Below are 12,313 nucleotides of genomic sequence, written 5' to 3' on the forward strand. Positions count from 1 at the left end.
TCTGCAGAGGGAGTCGAGATCCACTTAAAGTATCACAGTATCGTGGTGGTGCACAGCTGACTGCACAAGGCTGCTGGATGGATGGAGATCAAAGTGATTCCATTCCTTTCCTCATAGCAGCTTTATGTGCTGTAGCAACAGTAAATCAAACACCACCAGTGAAACAGCTGAATTTACATTCTGTAAGTACAAACTGGGAAAAGAAATCCACAACAGCTCTTCCTAATTTCCCCAGATCTTGGCTACAGGGAATCTCTCCCTCTGACCTCTGACCTGTGGGGCTGTGATTTCATGAAGAATAGTGCAGGTGAAACCTGCAAGCTAACTGTCCTCTGTCTAAAGCATGCTGTGCGTTTTCCAGAGATTAATACCTATCAAACAAAATTCCTGCTGCACAAATTCTATCACCTCTCTTATCAAGTTGCAGTAGAGGTCATCTGCTGCTTTTATCATTACAAAGGCACATCTTATTTGATTTCTCCTTCTTTTCAGGTGCCACATTCCTATGCCTACGTTTGGCATTTTAAAATGTCCTTTAGTGTCAGATTTCACTTTTCCATGTTAATAAATGATCCCCTACAGTTTGAATAAGTTAAACATATGGCCCTGCTTTCATTCATGGTACTTGCACTTCCTTTTCTGTTCTTATGACCCTTGATGCCCTTTGCCAGCAAGTTGACACCTTCTGGAGTTACAGGTACAAGAACTGGACATATTGTTCCAGAAAATGTGTCATCAAAGCCAAATACCATTTGTAACATTCTTTACTTTAAATATCCAACAGTCATATTACTTTTTGACCATTTTTCTGCACTGACAATCATATTTACTTTATTATCCACTTTATTCCCCAATGAATACTTTTCAGGGTCAACAGTCTGCAGGCGAGCTGTTTTCCTGACATCAAGGAAACATTACCTAGGTCCTGGACTCGCCACAGATAACTGTCCTCAGACATTAAAATCCTGCCTGCTTATGCATCCTGTTAGCTCAGTGACCTGCTCTCTGTCATCCACACCAAATCATTGCTGACTGATTTGCTCCCAGGTCACCAGTGGAAGGGGTCACGAGGCCAAGAACAGTCTCTAGAAACACACTCCTTTTCTACCAACTCCTTAACATTTAATGATCTATTGATTTGCAGTATTTTTTCCACGTTAGATGTGCACTGTGTGGATGCTGTACTCTCTAGTTCCTTAGACTTCTGGGAGATTAAAGATCACATTTCACTGAGAAAGGCTGTGGCTCTGTGGTGGTACACTTAAATAAAATGTTCTCTTGTACAAATGACTTTCTTGAAAAAATCAGTTTAAAAAATGGTAATTTTCTCAGTAAAGGTTTTCCATGAACTCATAGTGACTGGCATTAATATTTTTCCCCCTCACTTAATTCTGTACTCAGTTGATTTTTCCACCTTCTATTTTACTGCTGTGCTTTTCATAGGTGCCAGAATGAGAGGCTGTTGTCTCCCAATCATGACATTTATTTTTTCTGAAAATATTTGTATATTATTTATTATTATTCTACTGAAGAAAAAGAGACAAAAAGTCATCAACAGCCTAGAGAATTCTTTACCACCCATTTTTTAAAGCTTTCAGGTGCAAACCTGCTCATTACAAAACACTTATTCAATATTTGGTGCTTGATATCCTTCTGTGGTACCACTAGCATGGAAAATATTTTATCATACCCCATTTATACTATCTGACTTGACTAGAAATGCAACCAGAACATTTTACTGAGCACTGTTACCGCACTATTGGCATTTCAGTTTTGCAAAGGAACAAAAGAAGTAACACAAGCATATGCAACACACACACCCTTCCTTCTGAGATCTAGTTCTGCTCCCTGTGAATGTCCCAATACTTTTTCATTTTCAGAATCATAGCCTACAACTTCTCGTTCATTGCTTCTCTATACTATTTGATGCAAAATTCTCTCTGTGTCCTTCTCCCCCTTCTTAAAATTGTTTTCTCTTCCTTTTAAAATTAAGTTTGTTTTTAAAAAAGTGTGACTTTTGTTTTTTTCATGATCAGAACTTGATGGACAGCATGTATATTGGTCACCTACAATACTCAGAAGCATCTTTCACTGCTAGCAGCATTATATTCTAGTAGTAACAGTACTAGACAATGCACATAATGTAGACTGATGTCCTGTTGTGGTTTAGGAATAGTACCCCCCATTCAGCATCTCCAGCAAAAATCTCCAAATCATGTGCTGCTCTCTGGCTCTGCTTTCCCTTCCCCTTTTCCCCATGTGGTGGGATGGAGAGGTAAATTTGAGGTACAAAAGGTAAAACTCACCGGTCAAGGCAAGAACTATTTACTGGAGATAGCAATGAGGTAAGAAAATGAACAGTAACAGTAACAATATTAATAACAAAAGTTCACAGAAGAGAGTGATTCACATCACTTAATCACATAATTAACTAAAATCCTCACTGCAGAGCCCAACCCAACTGCAGCCAAGCTGCCCCGATGAGAAAAGAGTCATTCCTTCCAGAAAAAGACTGCCTTTCCCCTGCCCCCAGCAATGATCTGAAGTGGTACAGAATAACTTCTGGGTCCTGCTCATGCCCTCTCCTGGCTACTGTAAAAATGAAGGCTGTTCTGGCTGGAGACTAGAATACAAGTCCTTCAAGAAAACACAGCTTTTCCCACCAATACAGAGTAGATGAATATTGTTTTTCAGCCTGAATTGGTAGCAGACCTGTACACCTGTATCCTGTTAAAATATGTTAACCCATTAATATTTGAGAGCATGTTTCTCTGGTGTAAACATCTTCAAATAGGCAATATATCCCTGCACATATTGCCTCTCCCCTCTCCTTTCTCCCCCACATTTGATTGTTCCTACATAGGTTGTAGGCATTAATTTTAATATTCCAATCAATCGGATCTTCCCAGCAGGTTTCAGTAATAACAATTAGGTCAAAATATGCTCCCAAATGAGCAATTCAGGCTCCTCTTGTTTATTATGCAAGCTTCTAATATTGATGTATAGATGATTACAGAATTTCTTCTTCTTGGTTTTGTTGGTATCTTGATTAATTCTGCTCTTGACATATTAATTTGATGTTGAGTGAAAGTTAATTTTCCCTCTCTTTTCAGCTTCCATACATGTTTCAGGGCAGAGCCTCATTAATGCTCTGTCCTTCAAAAGAAACAAGGCACAAAGACAAGATCAGTGACTCCCAGTTGTCTCTCTGAGCCATGCTCCCTAACACTTCTCCTCGAGTCATTATTCCTCTGCAGAAGACGGCCAGTTATATCTTAGGAGCTGCAGGGAAGGAGCCTGCCAATGGTCAGCAGCTCTAGAGGAATTGGGCAGCAGTAAATTGCTTCCCTCAGCAACTCATTTGTGTGCTCCTACAATAGTAATGTGGCTGGGTTTCTGCTGAGGGCTTTCAATCAGGCTTAAAGCAAAAGCATCCATCTGTGTCAAGGTGAAGTTTGGTCTGCCCTCAGGCATAGCTTGGAAAGGGAGCTATGCTGTATATTTGTATTTATCACTGTTCCCAGTGGGGAAGAGGGAGGAGCTGCAACTCCTCAGTAGCCATGTATAGATAGAATTCATTGATAGAATGTCTAGGAAAGCCCCTCTGAAAACCACTTCCTAACTGGTTTGGGATCATAATGATTTTTACTGTATCTTATGGGATCAACTAATCTGAGAAAGATTTCTGACTGTGATTCCCTCAGTACAGCTAGCACTGGAAATTCCTCACAAAATACCACCGTCCACAGAACTGCACATTAAGGACTGCAATTCACTCCAGAGCTTAGTGACTTATCCTACATTCCATTAGCTTTTAGGGCAACTTTAATGACGCACTTAGTTAAAAAGGAGATTGTTCCCATAATTTGAAACAAAGCTGCAAATCCTCTCTTTTTGTCTGTAAGTATATATTTAAAGCAAGTGCAACACTACCCTTAGCTCTCCCAAAGTTTTGGCAAGTAATGCCTTGAATTCTCTTGACTGTGCTGCTGCATCGTGCACAAAGGCAATATTTGGCAGCGTGCAAAGTCCTGCTTTCTTATCCAACCACACAGCTGGCTTAGAAGCAGAGCCTGGCTTGGTACATCAGAGATCTATGTGTGGCTTTCCATGTGCAGTGTGCACCACACACTGCTGCTTCAAGCACGCCTCAGAAAAGGCACCAGCCTTTGGAATTGGATTTTGCAATTATGGGCATTACAGGCTTGACAGGAGGGTGCTGGGCCTGCTTATGGCTGAGGTGCCTGCAGGAGGGGACTTTGGTTCCCTAATCACAGCCCAGCCAAGGTGATTGGATTGCTAAACCAATAATCACACTGTGTTTATGACAATCACAATGTGTACTCTTATAAGCTAAGGAGGTGAGGACATGCACTGTAAGGCTCCCTACCACCCTTGTGAGGTGTTAGGGATTCCACACGCCTGAGAACTGGAACTTCTGGTTTGCTTCTGTGCATATGACACCATGGATAATGGCAGGAAAAGCTGGCATATTGCAAGACTGGATCAACTTTCACACTGCAGAAACCTCCAGTTAGAGAGCTCGAGTACCCATTCACTACAGTGCCCTGCTTCAAATGCAAATCCTTTTTCTCTAAAGGAAGACACAACAGCTTCAGAGTAAGCAGCAGGGGGAATAAGCATGACTAGATGATGGTAGAAAACAAAGGACGTGAAAGTCACCAGATGCCAAGGGAGGTGTCCCACAATCTCATGAACATACTGGATGCCTTTCTGCAGGCACAGTGCAGGGTATGTAAGACGAATCTGTCCTCCTTTGCTACATATCCCGTGCAAGAAGGAAAAGGGGCTGGTCTTTATGTGCCTCTGGCTCCAGCATCCTTCCAAGCATGCTCCAGCATCCCTGAAAAACCTGCTTAGAATAAGTCTCCACCAATAGAACACCTGAACATTTAGGGCCTTTGCCTCTGCCTTTATGAACATTTGCTGTAAAACCAACAATTCTTGCTTTTTTTATTTCAGTGTTAATTTTACCTCCATCGAGTAGGATCTTGACAGCAATAAATAGGGCTATTTGAAGCTAAAGCAATAGGCAGTGACAAGCCACGTGATGGAATCTGCACTCAAATCTTTCTAAGTCACACACCATTATAGGAATAGCTAAAAGACGTGATGCTACCTCCTATCCAGGGTGCTAATCACCATCAAGTTTCTGCAAGTCATATTAAAACACATTAAAACAAATCAGTGGCACTATTACAAATTAAAATAGAAAATATTCGAGGCTCTAAATTGTGTGTGTTTATTCCACCCTGACTGTGTGACAATTACTGGATAAGTGTTGTCCCCAGTGAGGGGAAGGAACAGATGGCAGCCTGCTAAAAAGCACATACTGTATATCAATTTATTAATTACTAAATGCAATCTGCTAGACGTTCATCACAAGATACTTCAGCTATTAAATTTCAGAGGGATTAGAAATTCAAAACAAATTATTTTAATAATAATTAACTTAGCTATATGTATTGCAAGCATGTTATTTCCTTAGTTTAAAAGCCTGAAATGATTGGGTACCATCTGTCTAACTACCATTACAACTTTTTTAATATCAAAAGGGCATTTTGCTCAGGTACACAGACAAACACTGAACAAAATGAATTAAAAATTAATGTTATGAACATAGTAGGACACTTAGAAATCTCACCCTTGTTGGTTGATTACTAGTGCAGAGAACCTGCCTCTTCTAGGAGGGCGATTTGTTTCTGAGAGGCTGGCTTGAAAAGCCTTTACCATTTGTTAGCTCTTTCATGCTGTATGTAACAAATGCTGATGGTTTTCAACACATTCTTGCAAAGGCCTTACTCTATCACAAAGTCAACACCACAGCTGTGAGCTGGCAATCTACTTTTTTATGTGCATGTGACAGCCTCAGAACAATTTTCTGTGCCCCAATCTGCAAGCTGTGGAAATACATCCAGCAGGTCAAATGGTGTTGCAATTTACAACTGGCAGAGATGAACACAAGTCTGAGCCTGTACCTTCTCCTCCTCCAGTTCTGCCTCAAAGTCTAACAAAATATTGATTAGACAAAGGGCCTAATTTTATGACTGCATTCTTCAGACCACGGGAATTATAGAATGATTCATGTGAAAATACAGAAAGAAGCCCAATCTTAGATGCAAATTTAAAGGATCCCACCATCCTCATGACCCCATGACCTAGCCATGACCCCAGCTAGGCAACTCTTTAAAAGTCTGAGTCTCTGCTCTCTGACATTGCCTTCGAGGGGTGAAACATAAGGGCAGAGTATTGAGATTTTTGAAATTTCTCTCATTTCTGAATTGACAATCATATCCTCCTCCTAGAAGTGGTTCAGGATACCCATTGCCACAAGTGACCAACTGCTTGGTTTCATAACTACAATTTTTATTACACTAATTGAAGTTTCAGACTTCTGAAATTAGAAAAATGGGTCATTTTATTACAGCTCAATGCTAACAGAGCATAGAAAATGGAAATAGCTCATTCAGAATGTCAGAGGGCAACTAGACAATTGTGTCATCCTTAAAAATTATATGGCTTCACCTCATTCAGGCATACTGAAAAAATTCTCCCACACTTAATTCTTTTCCTAAAATCTAGTATCTTTGAAACAGTAAAGATGATTTGTGGAGAACGTCAACCAGCACTTCCATGGTCTTTAGGCATTTTTTTCTTGTAGCACATGATAATTACTAAGGAAAGATATTGTCTGAAATGATCTTTGAGGAAGAGGACTTTTGTGGACTTTTTCTTGTTTCTAAAGCTACTTTTTTTTTTTTTTAATGTAGAAACGAATGCATTAACATCATACAGTTTGGGAGTAGGAGGTAGAATCTGCATGAAGTCAATTTTCAGAATCATTAATGAGATTATTCTGCAATGAAATGCAGAAAATGAAAAAGAAAAGTGTGAATCAGTAGCACAAATCTTAGCTAAACATGAGGCCAGCAGCTAATTTCAGCAGTGGAGTCTGTCTCAGGCAGAGCTATGGCAACTGAAGAGCACGACTCAGATGCTTTCCCAGTACTTTCTTTCAGAGTTAAAAATCCACCAGCAAACAGAGCATCTGCACAGCACTTGCAATGCCTCCTGAATGCACACAAGCAGCTGTCCTCATCCATTCCATGTGTGCAAGCATCACTGGTGCATACACAACCACGCTAATTGCATGTTTGAGAAGCACAACAAACACTGATTCTGTGATTAACATCAGGAAATGCAGACCCTAGGAAGAAAACACAAGTCTCTAAGCTAGTATGTTTACTTGCTTACTGGTTCTCTCTCAGTTATCCTTGCATTTTTCCACTTCCACTGAACTTCCTCGTGCTTCTGAGTAGCAGCTGTACCTGTCCCACAGGGCACAGAGATTTCCCAGGGAATTAAGTTCCCATTTCCTTATCCAAGAGTACGAGGTTAAACCCTCTGCCTGGGTTCCTATCATTTCTTCTTCTTTGGATTCCAAACAATGCATCTCCATCCTCAATAGGTCCAACACTCTTCTAGAAGTCTGGTTTTGCTTCTGAATTCCCTTAACTTGTAGTAAGACTTTTCAGGTTTTAATGTTTTCATGTAACACTTTTACAGCTACTTGAATTATGAAAAAAAAAACCAACAAATTCCAATTACAAAAATATCCTTGAATTTTTAGCCAGACCAGAGTTCAATAACCAAAGCAGCAGTGGATTCCACTTTTTTGAAGGATTGCTTTCAGACACAGAAAATGGCTCAACATGCTGAAGACTAACCAACTGTCCCACAAAAGTATTACCCACTGCCCAGTTTAGCAAGGAAGGTGCACCTGCAAGGAAGGGACAGGAACAATTCCATGTGTCACAAATGGCCTAGATGTAAGAAAAGTTGAGCAGGATTTTCAATGCCTTGTCATTTAATTTTCCATTTCCTTAACCTAAAATTAAGAACTAAACCCAACTGTTTTCACACAGAACAGAAGAAGGAACATTTCACTTGGCCCAAAGGCACTCAGAAGAAACCTCAGTAAATGAAGGCCTAATGTCACAAAACTGCTGGAGGACAGAGTGGGCACATTGTTCCTTCTTACCCAGGCAGTGCAGAAACTCACCTGCGGCCAAAGGAGCCAGATTCAATTCTTTCTGCCTGAAGTGAACTGAACCTACATATTCCACCTCCCAAGACAATGCACCAACTACTTCTGCAAGGTACTGAGGGACCATCAAACCTCTTAAACCGATGGCATTCTATTTTGCATAAATAATTCAAATGCAGTGGCATGCTGAGCCCCAGCTAACAAAGCATTTCCATAGCACAAATTCTTCCTCCCACTCTTTGTCCTAGGCTCAATAAACGTTTCAAGTAAGAACAAAAAGAACAGCAATGACAAAGTGGGTCTCTGTTGCCCCCACAGGATTTGGGTTCAGCCTCCTGCTCCAAATCAAGGAATGGGTATATTTGAACATGGACCTTTCACCTCTTCAGTGAGCAGCCAAAAAAACAGCATGTTCTGGCCTACATTTTTCCAAACTGCTCTTAAAGTTACCCAGAGAATCCTGACATCTATCAGTCAGCTGCCAGTCCCTTCCAGATCAACACAGTAACATTTACAAGGGACTTTAACCGGAATTCTTGTATGCAGTTAGAAAATACTGAAAATAAACCTCAAACCCAACTAATCTCAACGGCATTCAAACTTTTCTAAAACTGTTCTAAAAATAAAAGTGAAACATGGACTAAATTACTGTTATCTGTCTCCTACTGCATAACATTATCAAGGCCAGAAAACCTGGCTTGCAGGGACAGTCATAGTGGTATAACAGGCTGGCTAAGAAAGGGGGAAGAAGAAGCAAACAGAGCTGGGGGAAGTGTAAAGCATCAGAAAAGTCACCTGTGGAGGTAAGAAGAGGAAGTGTTTGAGCAGAAAATTGTTCCTTCAGACACTGCCTCAAAGGAAACAAAGGTGAGAATGGCCCTGTGCTAGCAGCAGCCCAGGAATTTACTGATGGCAGCTTATTAAGGGGGAGCGAAACATCCCCCTTCACCCCCCTACAGGAAGAAAGAGTGAGCTAGCTCCTGGTTTTTGAAAAATTAACTGTTACATTTAGCCAAATTGATTTACATTTAGTGATGCCATAGATGGTTTTCCACAAAAATACATTTTCATGTAGTTATACAAGATTTATGGTACTTTAAAACTCAGTCCCGTCAGTATGAAATGCAACACCTTCTTAATACTGCCAAAGCCTAAAAGCAAAACAGTTTTTGTATATATCTGTGTCTCATATTTTTCATTCTATATGTATTCTTGTTAGTAGTATCAAGGATAGAATTAAGATTTTTTTTTTTTTTTTTTATTTAATCCTTGGAAGAGGATTAAGATGTGTCGAAAGATGGGAACACTTCTACTACCACCAGCTGTGCTACATCCCCTCTTTGAATACACAGCTTTGACCAAAAAATACTTTAGTAAAATACTTTATATAAATTGATATCATAATGCAATTGTTCTTTATCTTAGGCAACAAGCTTGACCAAGTGTAAGGTAACAGCTAAATGTTTTAGACATTAAGGAAATAAATGCAGGGGGAAAAAATGGCAAGAAATTTATTGTGAATGGTCGTTTACTGGAGAGAAATACAGGTGAAATAGGGATCTAAATATTGCACTACATTTCTGGTAACTAATGAAAAATTATATAGGTCAAATCTGAAAGAACAATATTGCTGAAATGTACACTACAACCTGTTCCTCTACCAGTACTGTTCTGAGATGGGCCAATAACACTGCAACCTTAAAGCTTATTTTAAGTGCCATAATTTTACCTCAGTTCATGTGCTATAGAGTAGCCACGTGTATATGTATATGTACAAAACTGGCACACATTAGTTTAAAAGAAAGACCAAAACAAAAGATAAGTGGAGTTTGGTACTCACCTCCTTCCCCTGACCCAGAGCCATTATCTGAAAAAGAAGCAGAGGGGGAGAAAAAAAAGAAAGAAACCAAATGAAAATATTGCTCCAAGAGCAGCTGTTTGTTCAGCAACTTGTCACTGTAAAACATTACACAGATGTTACATTTCATGAGCCAGCTGTAAAAACAAACATCCCACATAAGGTCCTTTAATATGGTTTGTCCATACTCACTGCGCCCTAGTCTCTCTCTTCCCTGTCAAGATGTTACTCAAGGAACAGCATTATTCAATATTGAAACCAAATATCTTTCTTAGCCTTTTTTCAAATGTTTGAGACTAAAATTTGTTAAATCCAAAAGACAAGAAGAGAACAAAGTCCGATTTTGGAATGTTTATTTCTGTTTACCCTCTAGCCTTGGGAGTGGTACTTCAAGGAGTACTTCAATACATAAGTCACCTGACTGCAAAAGTACCTCCAGGAGACAACCAATCCTCCAAGTAAAGTTGATTTAAGTCATCTAATGGCAAAATAGCTTCTGTCAGTTGAGTCAATCATTTTGTATAAAGATGCTCTAATGGCATTGTTATTTTACTGACATTTGACTGACTGGATTAGCATCTGGTGAGTGACAGCTTTCAACTGGATCCCATTTGCCTTAGCAGTTCAAGTGTCAGCAGGACTTGAGCTTCTTCTTACCCCCGGCCAAGTAACTCTGCTTCAGATCATTAGGGATCTGTTTAGGGATTTGCATGCACATCCTGCTGGGCAGCACTCTGCACAGGCTTCAGCTAGCACAGTGCTAAAGACAAGCCCTTAAACACATGAGCTGAGTCACAGAACTTCTGTCTTTCTTGCTCAAAGGAGGAGAAGAGGAGAGACTGGAATGGCAACTACTGTCAGTGAATTGTTTCCCATTCCCATTAGATTAGCTTCTCTAGAAGCTGAGGAGAGGAGCACAGCACGCATTCTGCTCATCCCACACCTCTCCTTTCATGCCTGCTTTGGTGATGGAGAAGGCAGCTGAATTTATTTGCTAAAAACTGAAAGAAGGAGGAGGCCAGACAGAGAGAGGAGTGGGAATCTTCCACACATGAGATTGTTGTTCACATCAGAGGAAAAACCAAACCCTCAGTTTGTTCAGTTCCCTCCCCTGCTTTTCTTTAAGGATCTGTATGTCTAAGAATAATTCCCTCTAGTGCGTGGATGAAAGTGTGAAATTCCACGTTACTGGGTCACTTCATACATTAAAAATAATCTTCTGTCACGTGGAGTATCAGGAATAGAGATTTGTTTTTCTTTCGCCTTAATTTTCCTCTCTTTCCCCCTATACTGCTATTTGGTGCCTAACAGACTGAGCTCACAACCTTACAGAAATTAATGCAAAAACCAGAAGGTTCCTTTTTCCATCCATAGTGACCCACTTTACTGATGAAGAAGGCAATCCCATAAAAAATGACATTGTTGAGTCACTGAGAAATATGCCTTATGATGCAGAATCACTTCATTGAGAAGTTTGAAGTAGCATAATTTACTTATATGGGTTAATATATAGGATTATTTGTGGTGGTCAAATTGTGTCATAAGCTGTTTTGGGAGAGAGGAAGCTGACATACAAATACGAGCAAGTTCACCATGTAATACATATGAAAGACAAAGGGAAAAGTGTCTCAAAGAAGCTTGACTTTCTCTGTGACTTTATTTCCAGCTCTCAGTCTCTGAGAGCTGGAAATGATAATAAGTTTCCTTTCCCCTGAGGTGAGAAATGCTGCTCAGCTCCAGTGTGAGGGGCTCTGGCTAAATCCTGTGTATGTGGGACAGGGCAGGTACCACACATGGAAAGCACTCTGTAAATCATGGAGCTGATGCTCACACCACCCCTCTCAATAGATCATTGGCTTGGTGTACATGAAGTCCACCTGGCAGGACATCACAGCAGCAGGATAGATCCATTCATTGCTACTTCTCTGGACTTTCAGTTCTCAAAAGGGATTTAAAAAAAAAAAAAAAAAAAAAAAAGTGTCATCCTCTATAACACTGTATCATTTTCAACTTTTCTCTGAGAGCTATGCTAGGACTCTCGTCTCCAGGGTAACCATGCTAAACTAAGCTGGTGTTCCTGCTTTTTTTTCTTTTCCTGAGCCTTGGCTTGATTTTCCCAGGCAGCTGCTGGTTAAAAGAGTAGCATTTTTTTTCTAGCTTACTTGGACAAGCAGCCCTGCTCTTTTCAGGCCCTTAATGAATTCAGGGTTTTCAAAAGTTGTCTCCATGCACCAAGATCTGTCACGAAAGATGCTCAAAGAAGTGAAGATGCTGGGCACAAACGGCATTCCCCCAGCCACTGGTCAGTAATTAGAGGAGGAGTGAATGACGTCTATCTTTATTTAAGCCACCCTTTTCCAAATAGGTGCCTTTTCCTTCAAGATGTT

The 12,313-nt window shown here is 40.2% G+C and overlaps 1 protein-coding gene across 2 annotated transcripts in view; it reads right to left on the bottom strand.

Annotated features, from left to right (window-relative positions):
• Nucleotides 1-12,313, bottom strand: part of TMEFF1 (transmembrane protein with EGF like and two follistatin like domains 1) — a 112,616-nt gene that overhangs the window by 26,188 nt on the left and 74,115 nt on the right. For both annotated transcript variants that reach the window (XM_086895629.1, XM_086895635.1), the window contains exon 4: nt 9,909-9,935. In XM_086895629.1, the coding sequence (XP_086751755.1) occupies nt 9,909-9,935 (27 nt within the window). The remainder of the gene's footprint in view (nt 1-9,908; nt 9,936-12,313) is intronic.

This window comes from Cyanistes caeruleus, chromosome 1, assembly GCF_971803275.1.
Source record: "Cyanistes caeruleus chromosome 1, bCyaCae1.hap1.1, whole genome shotgun sequence".
Classification (NCBI taxonomy): Eukaryota; Metazoa; Chordata; class Aves; order Passeriformes; family Paridae; genus Cyanistes; species Cyanistes caeruleus.